This window comes from Gracilinanus agilis, chromosome 6, assembly GCF_016433145.1.
Source record: "Gracilinanus agilis isolate LMUSP501 chromosome 6, AgileGrace, whole genome shotgun sequence".
Classification (NCBI taxonomy): domain Eukaryota; kingdom Metazoa; phylum Chordata; class Mammalia; order Didelphimorphia; family Didelphidae; genus Gracilinanus; species Gracilinanus agilis.
In genome coordinates this window covers 297,552,046-297,564,686 of record NC_058135.1, presented here as the reverse complement: position 1 = coordinate 297,564,686, position 12,641 = coordinate 297,552,046, and the positions used below count along the sequence as shown (strand labels likewise).

The 12,641-nt window shown below is 65.9% G+C and overlaps 1 protein-coding gene across 1 annotated transcript in view; it reads right to left on the bottom strand.

Moving 5' to 3' along the window:
- The window catches only part of MUC5B (mucin 5B, oligomeric mucus/gel-forming), a 41,118-nt gene that overhangs the window by 21,669 nt on the left and 6,808 nt on the right, over positions 1–12,641 (bottom strand). Inside the window, exons 3-20 of the mRNA XM_044682087.1 lie at positions 12,241–12,558; positions 11,426–11,540; positions 10,827–10,917; positions 9,606–9,712; positions 8,468–8,684; positions 7,756–7,881; positions 7,022–7,139; positions 6,779–6,917; positions 6,344–6,454; positions 5,552–5,621; positions 4,867–5,004; positions 4,486–4,650; positions 4,049–4,143; positions 3,534–3,660; positions 2,533–2,788; positions 1,443–1,495; positions 1,064–1,164; positions 237–388 (exon numbers count right to left, since the gene is read on the bottom strand). Coding sequence (XP_044538022.1) covers positions 237–388; positions 1,064–1,164; positions 1,443–1,495; positions 2,533–2,788; positions 3,534–3,660; positions 4,049–4,143; positions 4,486–4,650; positions 4,867–5,004; positions 5,552–5,621; positions 6,344–6,454; positions 6,779–6,917; positions 7,022–7,139; positions 7,756–7,881; positions 8,468–8,684; positions 9,606–9,712; positions 10,827–10,917; positions 11,426–11,540; positions 12,241–12,558 — 2,499 coding nt within the window. The remainder of the gene's footprint in view (positions 1–236; positions 389–1,063; positions 1,165–1,442; positions 1,496–2,532; positions 2,789–3,533; positions 3,661–4,048; positions 4,144–4,485; positions 4,651–4,866; positions 5,005–5,551; positions 5,622–6,343; positions 6,455–6,778; positions 6,918–7,021; positions 7,140–7,755; positions 7,882–8,467; positions 8,685–9,605; positions 9,713–10,826; positions 10,918–11,425; positions 11,541–12,240; positions 12,559–12,641) is intronic.

Sequence of the window (12,641 nt, the reverse complement as noted above, 5' to 3'; positions counted from 1 at the left end):
GCTGCTGCTCCTGCATTCCCTTCCCTGACCCTCATGGCTGCTAGTTAGTGAGCTCCCCAGAGAGGCCAAGACCTGGGTTCGAGTCCTGCCTTGGACTCGCTGTGCAACCCTGTCTGGACTCAGTATTGTGTTCAAAGTGAAGAAGTCAGACCCGACGGCCTCTCAGCCTCCTTCCTTCCTGCCCACCTCGGGCTCCCTGGGCCCCCTCCGGCCCGATTCTCTCCACGGCTGCCTACCAGTTGTTGCAGTCCACTCGGATGGTTTCCCCTGGCTGGTAGGAGGCCTCGTTGTGAACGCAGGGGCAGTCTTCTGCCTTCACGCAGCCGCCGTGTCCATCCTTCACCAGACCGTTGGGGCAGACGCAGCCGGACACACACTGGGTGTTGTACTGTTCCAAACAGGACCGTGAGTGGACGACGGGGCCACGGCACTTCCCTGCCGCTGTTTGACAGGCCCGGCGGGCCGCGACCCCCGACTCCCGTTCCCCCACCCTCCTCCGTCCCCGAGTCGTGGGATCCCTTCCGGCATGAGGCTGACACGCCGGTGACTGACGCAGCCTAGCCCACCCCCAAGATCCATTTAACCGAGGACCTGCCTGGCCCTGGCCCGAGCAAGGGGAGCCTCTCGCCCTCTGGGCACTTGGGAGGGCTGGGGATCCCGAGGGGAGGCGCCCCCCAAGGGCGCGGCTCTTGGGCACCTAGACCCAGAGCCTCCAGGTTTTGTAGACGGAAAACCAGGGGCCCCGAGCTTCCCTGGCCCCGGGAGCTTCTGGCTGCCACAATCTTAAGTGGCCCTGGCCCATCCTCAGCCCCCTGGAAGTTCCAGGAGCCCCAGAAACAGAACCGGGAGGCCCTTGGCGATCGTCTCATCACCTCCATGCATGGGTGAGCAGCCCCCACAGGGACGGCCCCCACAAGGGAGTCTCTCTGCCTTCCACAGCGGCCTCTCGAGCTCCCCGAGACACCTCTCAGCCCTCAGAAGCTCCTCTTGGCAGGAAGCCCCCATAGACGAGCGCCAGGCCTCCTGGCTGCCTCCAACACGGCACCCAACCTGCCCCACTCACACAGGCCACATCCAGGGTGTCACAACTTTTCTGGCACTCGGCCCCTGGGGTCCCTGCCGAGGCGTTGTTGCAGTCCAGGTAGATCATGGGAGCCCTGCACACTGGGGAGGGGGAGCAAGAGGAAGAGGATGGGGTCAGGTGGGCCCTCGAGGCTCTGCTTGCTCTGGGCAAGGGGCACGGCTGGATGCGGCCTGTCTTGCCGGGCGGAAGGCCTTCCTGAGCAGTGCATGGGCAGCCCAGGCCCAGGAAGGGGCGTCTCTACTTGGTATCTTCTCCCAGGAAGGCCGGCTGCCCAGGACCCCTCTGGGCAGCTCTGGCCAGAGAAGCTTGGGACAGTAGGAGGGAGCAGGGGCCAAGAAGGAGGAAAGAAGCCTGGTACCTGGGCTGGCATCCATGACTCCGAAGCAGCTCAGCTTCCCACTGGAGCAAGAACTAGGAGCGAGAGGCAGGGTCAGTGGCACTGCAGCTGCAGGCGCCTCAGAGATCTCACCCCGAACCCCGGTGGCCCTCGCTCTCCTCTTGCTCCTTTGGACCGTCATCCCTGACCCTCTGCTGCGTCCTGTGCCCAGGGCCAACCCGCGGCCAAGTCCGGGCAATGCCCGCCTTCCCTGAGCCTCACCCACGCACACTCGCCTCATTCCCAGACTCAAGACCTCTCCTCCGCTGTCCAGCCTCCACTCCATGCCAAAGTGGCCTTCCTGAAGCCCAGGCCTCACCCTGGCACCCGTCTCCTTCAGTAAGCCCAGGGGCTCCCCTCGGACCCCCGGCTAAAGTGGGAAATCCTCTGCTTAGCATTTGACTCACCTTCCCGGCCCTGTTCCATGCGCCCTCCCTTCCTGCCCGGGGGACGGGGAGGGGGCTCTGCTGAGAGCGCCTTCCTCCTCTTCCTCCCACAGGAGGTCATCTCTCACCTCCAAGACTTTGTACCTGCATCCCCCTCGCCCCGGAATCCATCCTCCCCTCGCCTCTGCTTCTTCAGAATCCTCAGTTTCCTTCTAAACTCTGACGAAGCTCTACTTTCTGCATGCAAAGTTTTCTGACCGTCCCTCAGGATGCTGGTGCGTGTGCGTGTGCGTGTGCGTGTGCATGCGCACGTGTGGGGGGGGGCTCCCCATTTGTGGCCGCCCTGGCAGCTGCCTTCAGCGGGCCTTGCCCAGCAGCGTCATGACTGCACAAGCTGCCGAGAAGCCACAGGAAGGATGGAGGGAGCCCCGAGCTGGGAGTCAGGAGGCCAGATCCTGCCTTACACTGGCCGCTTGATTCTGTCCCTGCCCTGGACCTCAGCATTGCTAGCTGTAAAAGGGGGCGACGGCCCCTCACCCGCCGCCTCTGAGGGCTCTGAGCTCCGGTGACACACGCCGTGGCCACGTCCCTAACGATGGGTCCTTTCTGCCCTTGGCCAGGGGAGGGGCTGCCTCGGCCCCCGGCCTCCCTCCCTGGGCTCCCAGGGCCCACCGAGGCCTTCTCACCACACGATGCCGTTCTCCCGGATGGTTTCTTCCAGTGCCACCATGACGCCCTTAAAGTAGCATGGGCACTTGGAGGCTGGCACGCACTGGCCTGCGTCATTGAGGTAGGTGTCCCGCGGGCAGACGCAGCCATCCACGGGACTGAATTGGACACTGCAGGTGACGTCGGGGTCACTTAGGGAACGGCAGGTGGGCTGGCACGACTCCACCACATAGCTGTAGCTCAGGGAGTTTGGGCAGCTGTCCATGTACTTGGCTGAAGGGGAGGGAGAAATGGGGACCTGAGAAACTCGGGGCCGAATGGGGGTCTGAGGGCTCTGCTCCATCCCCCCTGCCTGAGGGGCCCCTGGGGCTCTGCTCCATCTCCTGCCTGACTGTCCCTCCGTCTCTGGCCACAAAGAAGCCCAGCCCACAGTGACCCTGTGATGTCAGGCCATTGTTATTAGCCCCTTTAAAAGAAAGGATGAGTCAGTTGGAGGCAGGGGGTAAGAGTTTTGCGTTTAAAGGGGGATGTCCTGGGTTCAAGTGTTGACTTTCCAACTTATGGGAAACCTGAGTCAGTATTTCTGTTCTCGGTTTCCCTGTTGTAAAAGGACAAGTTTGGGCTGGTGCCCTTTTAGAAGGCTTTGAGCACTAAATGTTAGAATTCTGGAAGGGTCCCAGAAGGGAAGGGACTGCCCCAAGGTCACTCAGCAAGTTGGGGGCAAAGGCAGGCCTGGGATCTCCTGACTCCCCTTAAGCAGCCTGTCCGGGGCTCATGGCATCCTCAGCCACCAGGCCCAGAGCCCTCATTCCCTGCCGCACCAGAGGCCGCTGGGCACCCTGAAGGACTCAGGAAGACCTGAGTTCAAGGTGTGCCTCTGGCATGAACCTCCTTGCAGCCTCTCAGCCTTGGCTCTCCTGCCTCCTGGGGCTGTTATGAGAATTTTGAGTGACGTGTGCACGATGTTTGCCCAGTCTTGGGTGGCTCCAGCAATGGCAGCTCCTTACTGCCCACTTACTACAGACTCCGGACCTCCAGCCGCTCAGCAGCACTCCCTGGGCAGCGCAGGCTCGCACGTAGGCAGATAGCGCTGCACACAGACAGTCCTCGCTCTTCTCACAGTTGCACGTGTCGAACATGCAGTTCTGGGGAGCAGAGAAGAGCCTTGGTGGCCCCAGGAGCCTTGTGGGGTGCTCCTGGGATGGGGGAGTGGCTAAAACTGGGCCCTGTCAGCCAGGGTGGTCCTTGCTGGGATGCCTGGCCCAAATGCCACCCCATCCTCCCTGTGCCGGCTCTCCTTCCCTCTGTTCCTGCCTGAGATGGGCACATTTTAAGCAGGTGTGGGAGGTCCAGGGGCTGGGTCTGATCACCCCACAAAGACCCACAATGGCCGGTGGAGAGGAGGGCTTGGCCCAAGGGCCCTGGGAGCTTGCTGAGGTGGGGGAGAGGCTCATTATTAGGCCTTGATCCCCCGGAGGCCTTTCCCTGACAGGGGCCAGGGCTGGACGAAAGGGCCTCTCCGGGCTGACCTACCGTGTAGTAGGGCGCAGGGCTCACGGTGGAGTGGCATTGGGAGAAGGTGGCATTGGGGTCCATCAGCAGGAAGCACCAGTGCTGGGCATAGTTTTCTGGGGAGGTGCGAGGGGGAGGCTACTTTATTACCCCTTCCGGGTGAGGCTCGGCCCCAGACTGAGCACGGGGCCACTCTTTGGGTGCCAGGATGCGGGAGGGACCCACTCCCCAAAGGTGCTCAGGGACCGGGGCCCCATTCCCCGAAGCCCCTTCCCCTCCCTGTCCCCCAGCAGTCTCCCCACCGGTCCTCCTGGCCCTGAGCTTCCCCAGCGTCCCCAGCTGACTCCGCTTCCCTGGCCCCTTCTCCCAGGGAGATCCCTAATGGAGGCCCTGCCCCTGCCCTGGGCTCTGGCGTCCCCCCGGGGCACCCTCTAAGAGGGCCCACGAGGCCCGGCTACCATTTTCGACGCTGAGGGAGCAGGGGTTCTCGAAGCTGTTCTTGACGTTGGCACAGTTGGCCTGGGTCTTCCAGGTGTTGGCAAAGGCCGCTCCCGTCCCTTCCACCACCCCACTGATGGCCGTGAAATCATCCGCCTGGTTCTGGTTGAAGTTTCCACACAGGCCTGGGGGACAGCACGGGGGGCTCAGAAGAAGTGCCTGCCCCTACAGGAGCCTGTGCCCTCTGTGGACGTGAGCAGGCAGTCTGAAGAGAGACCACAGAGGGCATCCGTGCCCACCTGGGGGAGTGAGAGGCTGGCATGGCAGAGGAGGGAGGAAGGGAGCCCCCCACCCTCCCGGCTGGGGTCTAGCACTCAGGGCGGGGGGCGGCGGGTCCTCACCGCACATCTGGCCCCGGAAGGAGGGATCCAGCTGCACAGACAGCTGCATGATGGGCACCAGCTGGATCTGCAGAAGCAGGCCGAAGGCGGCGTGGACCAGGACGAAGTAGGTGGAGGGCTGGAATATGGTGACGTTGGCTGCAGTGGACACAGGGGGGCCGGCCAGGTGAGCAGGGGGGGCCTCGGCCTCTCCCTGGTCTCTGGTGAGCCGAGGGCCGCCCTTGCTCCTCTCCTGTGACCCCAGCAGAGGCTGTGAGCCGCGATGCCCCAGTGTGGCGGCGGTGACGGCCCCAGAGCTGCTCCTGCTCTGCTTGCCAAGAACTGGCTGACCAGGGGGCCAGGAACCCCCCCAGCTCTGAGTGCCCCATATGGACAACAGAACCCCGGCCGGTCGGGAAGGCCCCGCTGGCCGCTCCTCTCGGCTCGAGGGAGAACCAGGATGCCGATGCCAAGCTGGGCTCCTGTGTGCCCACCGGCCCTGGAGCGGCTCGATCCGAGGCCAAGCGTAAAGAAGCCCCTTGAAGTGGTGGCCGTGACCCCGCCGGACGCAGGCAGTCTCCCACCGGGCAGGAGGGCTCACTGCGTGGGATGGCAGGGGGGGCCCATTCTGCCTCAAGGCCGGTGGGCTGCGGGGCTGCCAGCCACTCCCTGCAGGCCCGGGGCTTCTGGGCACAGGGGCACCTACCTGCCGAGAGGGGCAGCTGGGAGTAGATGGAGTTCACAAACACGGCCCCGTTGGACTGGACCCAAATGACCTGGTGGAAGACAAGGCCCGGCCCGGTCACCCCCAGGGTCTCTGGACCCCAGAGAGGCGTCCGAGGCGGCCGGTCCAGCACTCTGCCACCCTCGGCCCCTAGTTCCGCTGGCACATGGCTCTCTCCTGAAGTTGCTCCGGGCGCCTCTTTCCTCCCCTCTGCCCCCCCCCCCAGGGCTCCTGGGTCTTCCCTCCAGGGCCAAACAGAACAAGGGGAGCCCCTCTCCGCAGCACAGCACTTTCTGGGCTTCTTCCCACCTTCGTCCTTCCATGTGCTTTCCTAGGACAGGCATTCAGGGCCCTTCCCTGGCCCTCGACACTCCTGCTTGTGCCCTAAAGGGCCTGGCCAGAGAGCGGGAGGAAGTGGACGAGGGAAAGGCCCCCCTGGCCCAGGGACGGGCAACCTCAGGCAGCCTCAGGGTGGTGGGAGACGAGGGGACCCGCCTCCCCCGCAGTCAGGCCCAAGAGAGGAGGGAGGCTGCCTGGAGCCGGAGGGGCTGAGAGAGCCCCCCCGAACGCCAAGAAGATGCCAGGCAGAGGAGCCCCTCCTGCAGGCCCCAAAGGGAGTCAGAGGGGTCAGAGGGACCCTAGGTGAGTGCCTTGGGGCCTCAGTTTCTCCCTTTGTAAAATGAGGGAGTTGGGCTGCATGAGCTCTGTCCCGATGCCCTAAGGAGCGGCGCTGCCCTGGGGGGACGCTCCTGCCACTCCTCGGTGCCCACGTACCGTCTCGCCCCCGTTCAGGTTCAGCGTCACCGACTTGAGGCAGTTCTCGTTGTCCGTCAGGCCGCACTTGCGCAGCTCCCCCAGGAGGGTGAAGGCGGCATCCGCACATGTCTGATGGGGGAGAGTGCCAGAGGGGCGTCCCTTGTGAGTGGCAGAGAGCCAGTGTGGGTGCCAGCCTCATGCCCAGTGCCCCAGCACCCCAGCTCCTCCCAGGCAGGTCCCGAGCCTCAGCCGGGGAGGAAGTGCCCTCCGAGGCCACACTGGGCAGAGGAGGTCCCCGATGCTCAGCGGGGCCACGCGACTTCCACGTGGACCCCTCGATGATGCCACAGAGTGGGGGCCTGGGTCCCCGGGGAGGCGCTCTCCCTCCCTGCCCGGCTCACCCCCTCCCGCCCGCTCTTTCCTCGCGGGCCCCCCTTCTCGCGCCCCCGTCACCTTGGACAAGACGTAGCTGCAGTCCCCGTGGACGTTGTAACGCTTCTGGTCGAAGGTGGTGATGTGGGACCCGCCGTCCACCGAGCACGTACCTGGGCACGGGAGTTCCTCGCATTGCCAGAGGCCTGAAAGGCAGGTGCTGGAGGGAACCAGAGGAGACGGGCAGGTCAGTGGTCAGAGCGGGGCCGCAGGGACCCCGTGCGGGAGGAGCTCGGGGCGGCCCGGGGGGCCGAGGGCAGTTACCAGGAGCGGCAGCGCGTGGAGAAGGAGGCTCCGGGCTGGTAGGAGCGGCCCTCGTGGGTGCAGTGGCAGCGGCTCCGGGGCACGCAGCCCTGGCCCTCGATGTCATCCAGGACGGTCCCTGCGGAGACAGGCGGCGGGTCTGGAGTCAGGGATGGGCCACGCCTGAGCCGGGCTCCCAGCCGAGGGGGAGCTGCACGAGGCGCCCCCAAAGGCGGTAAAACGATCCGAAGAGGATGCTGGGAGCAGCCTCGTCCCCTCGTTCCCGGGGCAGCAGCGTCTCTGTGGGTCTGGACGGGTCCCAGCTCAGCGCCTGGAGCCAAGGCCGGGATCCCAGCCCTGGGAGAGCCCTCCAGGCTGCCCGGGAGTCCCCTCCATGACGCCCCCAAGGGGGGGGGAAGCTCACCCTGGCCGGGCCAGTCCCCCCGGCTTTGGGGCAGCTCCTCTCCTCCTTGCTGGGCGAATCTTCCCAGGGTCACCCCCGGCTCCTCGTTCTCCCCACTGGGGCCAAGCAGAGGAAGGCTACCCCCCCATGGGACGGCTGAGGCCGTGGTGCCCGCCTGGCACACAGCAGGGGCTCTCCTGCCATTCTCCGGGTCACTCGTTCTCCTCAGGCCCCTCCCACCCACCGCGGATGCCCTGCGCTGAGGCGGGGGTGCCAGAGCGCTCTGTGCCAATGCCGGGCGCTCCGGGCAGGCCTGGGGGGTGGGGCGGCTTCATGGCCAGGGCAGGCTTGCCTGGGGGGCAGAAGCAGCCGTCCACACAGTGGTCCTCGCAGAGCTGGGACCGCTCGGGGTTGGAGCAGCTGTCCACACAAGGGGAGCCGCACTCCTGGTACTGCATGTTGGAAGGGCACGTCTTGCCTGCAATGGGGAAACCGAGGCACAAGCTTGTGTCATGGGACACCTACGTGACAGAGTTTGGACTCTGGTTCTTCTATTTCCCACCCTTGTGGCCTTGGCCAGGCCCCGTCTCCCTCTGAGCCTCAGCTTCCTCATCTCTAAAATGGGCCCTGACCTCTCGGGCTCCACGATCCTGTGTCCTGGAGAATTAACATTCCAGGCCTGCCACAATCTGGGGCCTCGTCCCTCCCTTCCTCCTTCCCCTTTATATTCCTCCCTCCCTTCCCTCGGTAGCCCTGGGCACCCGCACGCCTCCTGCCTGCGCACCTACGCTCAGACGCTCCCCAAAGGCCAGAATGGTCGCCCTCTGCCTCACAGCCTACACAGCCCACCTCCTCCAGGAAGCCTTCCCTGCAGCCTTTCCCTTTGCCCTCAGACCTCCCATAGTCCTGGCTGTGGCGTACGGAGTCCTCCAGCGTGGGTAGGTCTAACCCTGGCCAGCCTGCCCGCTCCCTGAGGGCCTCCCTGGCACCCTCTCGAGGCCGGGCACAAACGGCGCCAATAAACGTCCGTTTAAGGAGTCCCGGGCCGAGGACTCGGCACTCACCGCACAGGTTCTGGCTCCGCCAGTCCAGGGGCTGCCCGCCTGCATGGGCGCACTGCCGGGAGTACTCCGAGAAGGTGGCACAGAGGCACGACGACTGCTTGGCTTCTCGGCACGCACAGAGGTCCTGCACGCAGGCCTCCACGTAGGGCCGCGGATCCACCAGCGGGTGGCACCCCGCGAAGGCCGGGCCGTTCAGGACGCTCAGGCAGCTGCTCTCCTGGAGGACATGCCCGGCGGGGCCAGTGAGCGGCCTGGGCGGCCAGTGCTCCGAAACAGAGCGGCTCACAGGGAGGAAACTGAGGCAGCCCGGGGAGGGGAAGGGGCTTCATGCTCACTGCAGGCTTCCCCAGCCCCCAGCCCGCCCCCACCAGGACGCCTCTGAATCTGCGACACGAGAGGAGCACAAGTGGGCTCGATAGAGGGGGCCGGGGCCCCCCTCCCGGGAAACCCCACCGTCCCGGGCTCTCCGGGCTCTCCCAGGACCCTTCTTGAGCTGGTCTTTGCAGGGCCAGGGCAGGCTCTGTCCGCTGACCATGCCAGCCCGTCCTCGAAGCCTTCCTCCCCTTCCTCCAGATTGAGAGCTGCCTCTGCCCCCCCCAAGACTCCCACGTGGAGCCCTTTCTAGGTGCTTCTGCTTCCCCCCAGCCAACTGGGGGCTTTCAGTCCTCCAGCGCCATTAAGAAATCATCCCTCCCTCCCTCCATGCCTCCATGACCCAGCCGGCCAGCCATGCCTTCCCTCCCCCCCTCCCCCCCCCAGGGGCCTTTTGCTGGTTTTCTGCTCCACGGATGGCCCTGGGATGACTGCTGACGGGGAAGCAAAGCTAATGTTGGCACGGTTGGACCCTCGGGGACGTGCCGGTTCGCCAAAGGGCCGTTGGCCCGGGCCTGGTGTGAGCAGGGCACCTGCCAAGCTCCTGGGAGCCCGTGGCGGGGATCGTGCCAGCCATTAGGTCTTCCTGGGCTTCTTGGAAGAGGTGGAATTCGAAGGCCAGGCAGGATGCCCAGCCAGAGCAGACGAGGCAGGGAGAGCATTCCAGGCCGCTGGAGCCCGGAGGAGGGCCTCTCCCCGCGGGCCCCGTGGGCACGGCCTTGGTCAGCGTCCCCGGCCCGCGTGCGGGGGGCACTTGGCTCCTCACCTCATCCGTGCAGTTGCTGGCGGGCGAGGCCGGGGGGTCCTGGCACTGCTCGTTGGGTCCATCTAACTTCTGCAGGTTCCCAAACTGCCAAGTGGTCAGCCTGACGTCTAGGAGAGACACGGGACTTGGGGGCCTCGGGAGAGGCATTAGACGGCACAGCGAGCCGGGGGGGCACGGTGCCACGGGAGGAGACCCGCCGGGCGCAGGGGCATTCCCAGCGTCACCGGGGTGCTGGTCAGAACCTCCGGGGAGGGCGCCTGGGCAATGAGCCCGGGCAAGAGGGAGGGCAGGGGGTGCTGACCCCATTGCTCAGTACTGAAAGGGAAGGGGAGGGGGCTCGCCCGAGATCACCCGGGAAGTGTTGGACCCCATTTAGGCCCAGTTTCATTAACCCTTTTAAGCAGGAATCTGCCCTGTGAGTCACCGGAGGCCCGGGCAGCCCAGTGGCCAGAATGAGGTCCTCCTTACTCCCTCCCCGGCTCCCAGGGGCCACGGCCTGAGGAGGGGCATCAGACTAGCTGAGCTGGGAGACACCCTGTGCTCCTCTAGGGTGCTCCTCTAGGGTGCTCCTCTAGGGTGCTCCTCTAGGGTGCTCCTCTAGGGTGCTCCTCTAGGGTGGGCTGGGCGGATTCCCCGGGGTCCCAAGACCCTCCATCATGCCCGTGGAGCCCAGACATGACGTCAGATCTGGCCCCGGGCTGGGGGTCCCCAGCTCCACCACGGGGGGCCTGGAGGAGGGGCCTTCCCCTCCCGAGCCTCAGTTTCCCCTTCTGGGAAGTGGGCGTCTGAACCGTGAGGAGGCCGGCGCTGGGGCGCGTCGCTTCCCACAGCTCCTGGTCAGGCTAGCCCTGCCCAGTTTTGTGGCAGACCGTCTGGAGCTGCCCGGCCCCCCTCGTGCTGCGGCCCCTCCAGCTCGGACCCCTTAGGAAGCCCAGCCTGGGCAGAGGAAAAGCGGGGGGCCGGGGCTGCTGCCGGGAAGGGAGCCCCCCACGCCGGGCGCCCCTCATCCCCTTTGCCCCCCGGAGGATGGCGCTCAGAGCGTGGAGGGCTCAGCGAGGCTCGGGAGCAGCGCTCTGCCGGGGGCTCCCCGGATGACCGGCTGCTTTCTTGTCTCTTCCTAACAAGGCCGGCCCCGAGGGCCCGACGGCCAGGCTCCCCTGGGCCCCCATGACTAGGCACCGGAACCGAGGCCGGGGCCGCGCTGGTCTGGCTGCCACTCACTGTTGGAGAAGAACTCATTGTACATCGGGAGGCCGTTGAAGTCCCCGCAGAGCCCACACGTCCTGTTGGCGTATTTCGCATCCAGTTCCAGCTGAGGAGAAAGCCCGGGGTAGGGGGTCAGGCAGGAGACCCCTTCATTTGGGCCTTTGGGGCCGGCAGTGCTTGGCGAGAGGCTCGGGGCTGGGGAGGAGCCTGCCTGGCAGCGGAGGGACGAGGGGTCCTGGCCTTTGGGGGGCTCAGACCCCCCTAGAACAACATCGGGTGCCCCTGGGAGCCCCCTTCTCAGTCTGGCTCTTTCAGGACCTCGGCCCTGCGGCCGTGGGTGCCGGGGGAGAGAGGACCTGTGCCCCTTGGCAGAAACTTCCCCAGGGCAGAGGTGCCAAGGGCTCCGGGGAAGGCAGAGGGGCTCCCGGGGGGGGGGCAAACGAGATCGGAGCCCGGCTCTGCCCCTGCACCCCGCTAGGGCACCCTTCATCTCCGCCTCCTGGGCAGGAGCTCCCGCAGCCTGTGGCCTGGATGGTGCCAGGCTGTGGGGAGAGGGTGCCCACGCCCCCTGCCAGCTCCCCCCAGTGCCAGGCTCCCCGAGGAGCCCCTCTTACCAGGGCACTGTCGTCCCCGTTCCACAGGAAGGTCAGGACGGTCCTCACGGTGACCCGCACGTAGCCGCTGCTCGTCTCCACGGCGACCCCCGCGCGGCTGTAGGGCAGCGGCTCCCTGCCAGAGAGCGGCCGTCAGGAGAGTGGACGGCCGGGACCTGGGCGAGCTCTGGGTCCTCCCGAGCCTCCTCCCACACCGCCCTGCCCGCCTCTGCCCAGGCCGTCTCCATCCAGGCCTGGGGGGCAGCAGGGCCTCCTCTGAGATGGGAACCGGAAGGGGCAGCCCCCCCAGGTTAGCTGGGAGACTTGGGGAACCTCCTCACCCCTCAAGTCGGGGCACCATCACCCCAGTAAAAGGGAGGCTTTGCACAAAATCCAGTGGGACCTCATTGGGGCCCCCCAAGAGCCCTGGTGTGTGTGTGGGTGCAAGAATCATCCCATTTTACAGTAAAGGAAACCGAGGCAGACAGGAGATAAGGGACTTGCCCAGGGTCACACAGCTAGTGAGCATTCAGGGCTAGATTTGAACTCAAGTCGTCCTGACTCCAGCCCCCATCCGGCTCTCAGGTGGCATCCTGAGGGAAGGACCTGCTTTTCCCCTGAGTTCTGGGGATGGAAAAGCTAGACCAGGGGTCAGAGGAGCTGAGTGTGAATCCCAGTTCCATTTATTCCTCCCTTCGTGTCCCCGGGCATTTCCCAGTCTCTCTGGGCCTCAGTTTCCCCCTCTGTAAAATGGCCTCAGGGCCCGCTAGCGGAGGCCTTCTGGGCTCTAGCAGTCACAGGGCTCCGCGGGGGCTGGGGGAGACTCCGGGGCTCACTGTTGCCCGTTGATCAGGATGGCGCTGGGGGAGATCTCCAGGACCGTCCCTTCCGTCCGGATGAGGATGCGGCCGATGGTGGGGGCGTCCCCGAGCAGGGCGCGCCGGAGCTGGATGTTGAAGTCCTCATAGGCCGCCCGGCAGTGCGCAGCCAGGACGTAGTTGCAGAGGCCGGGGAGCTGGAAGACGTCCCCGTCGAAGGTCTTGTAGTGGAAGCTGCCCCACGTGCTGCACACCCGGCCGCTGTGCGAAGGGTTCAGGGCTGCGGGCAAAGGGGAGGGCGTGAGCCTGGCCGGCCAGAGAGAGCCGCAGCCCTGACTGCCCCCTGGGCACAGAGCCGGCCTCCCCCCGGCCTCCCCCTCAGCCTCCCCTCAGCCTCCCCCCTCAGTCTACCCCCTCAG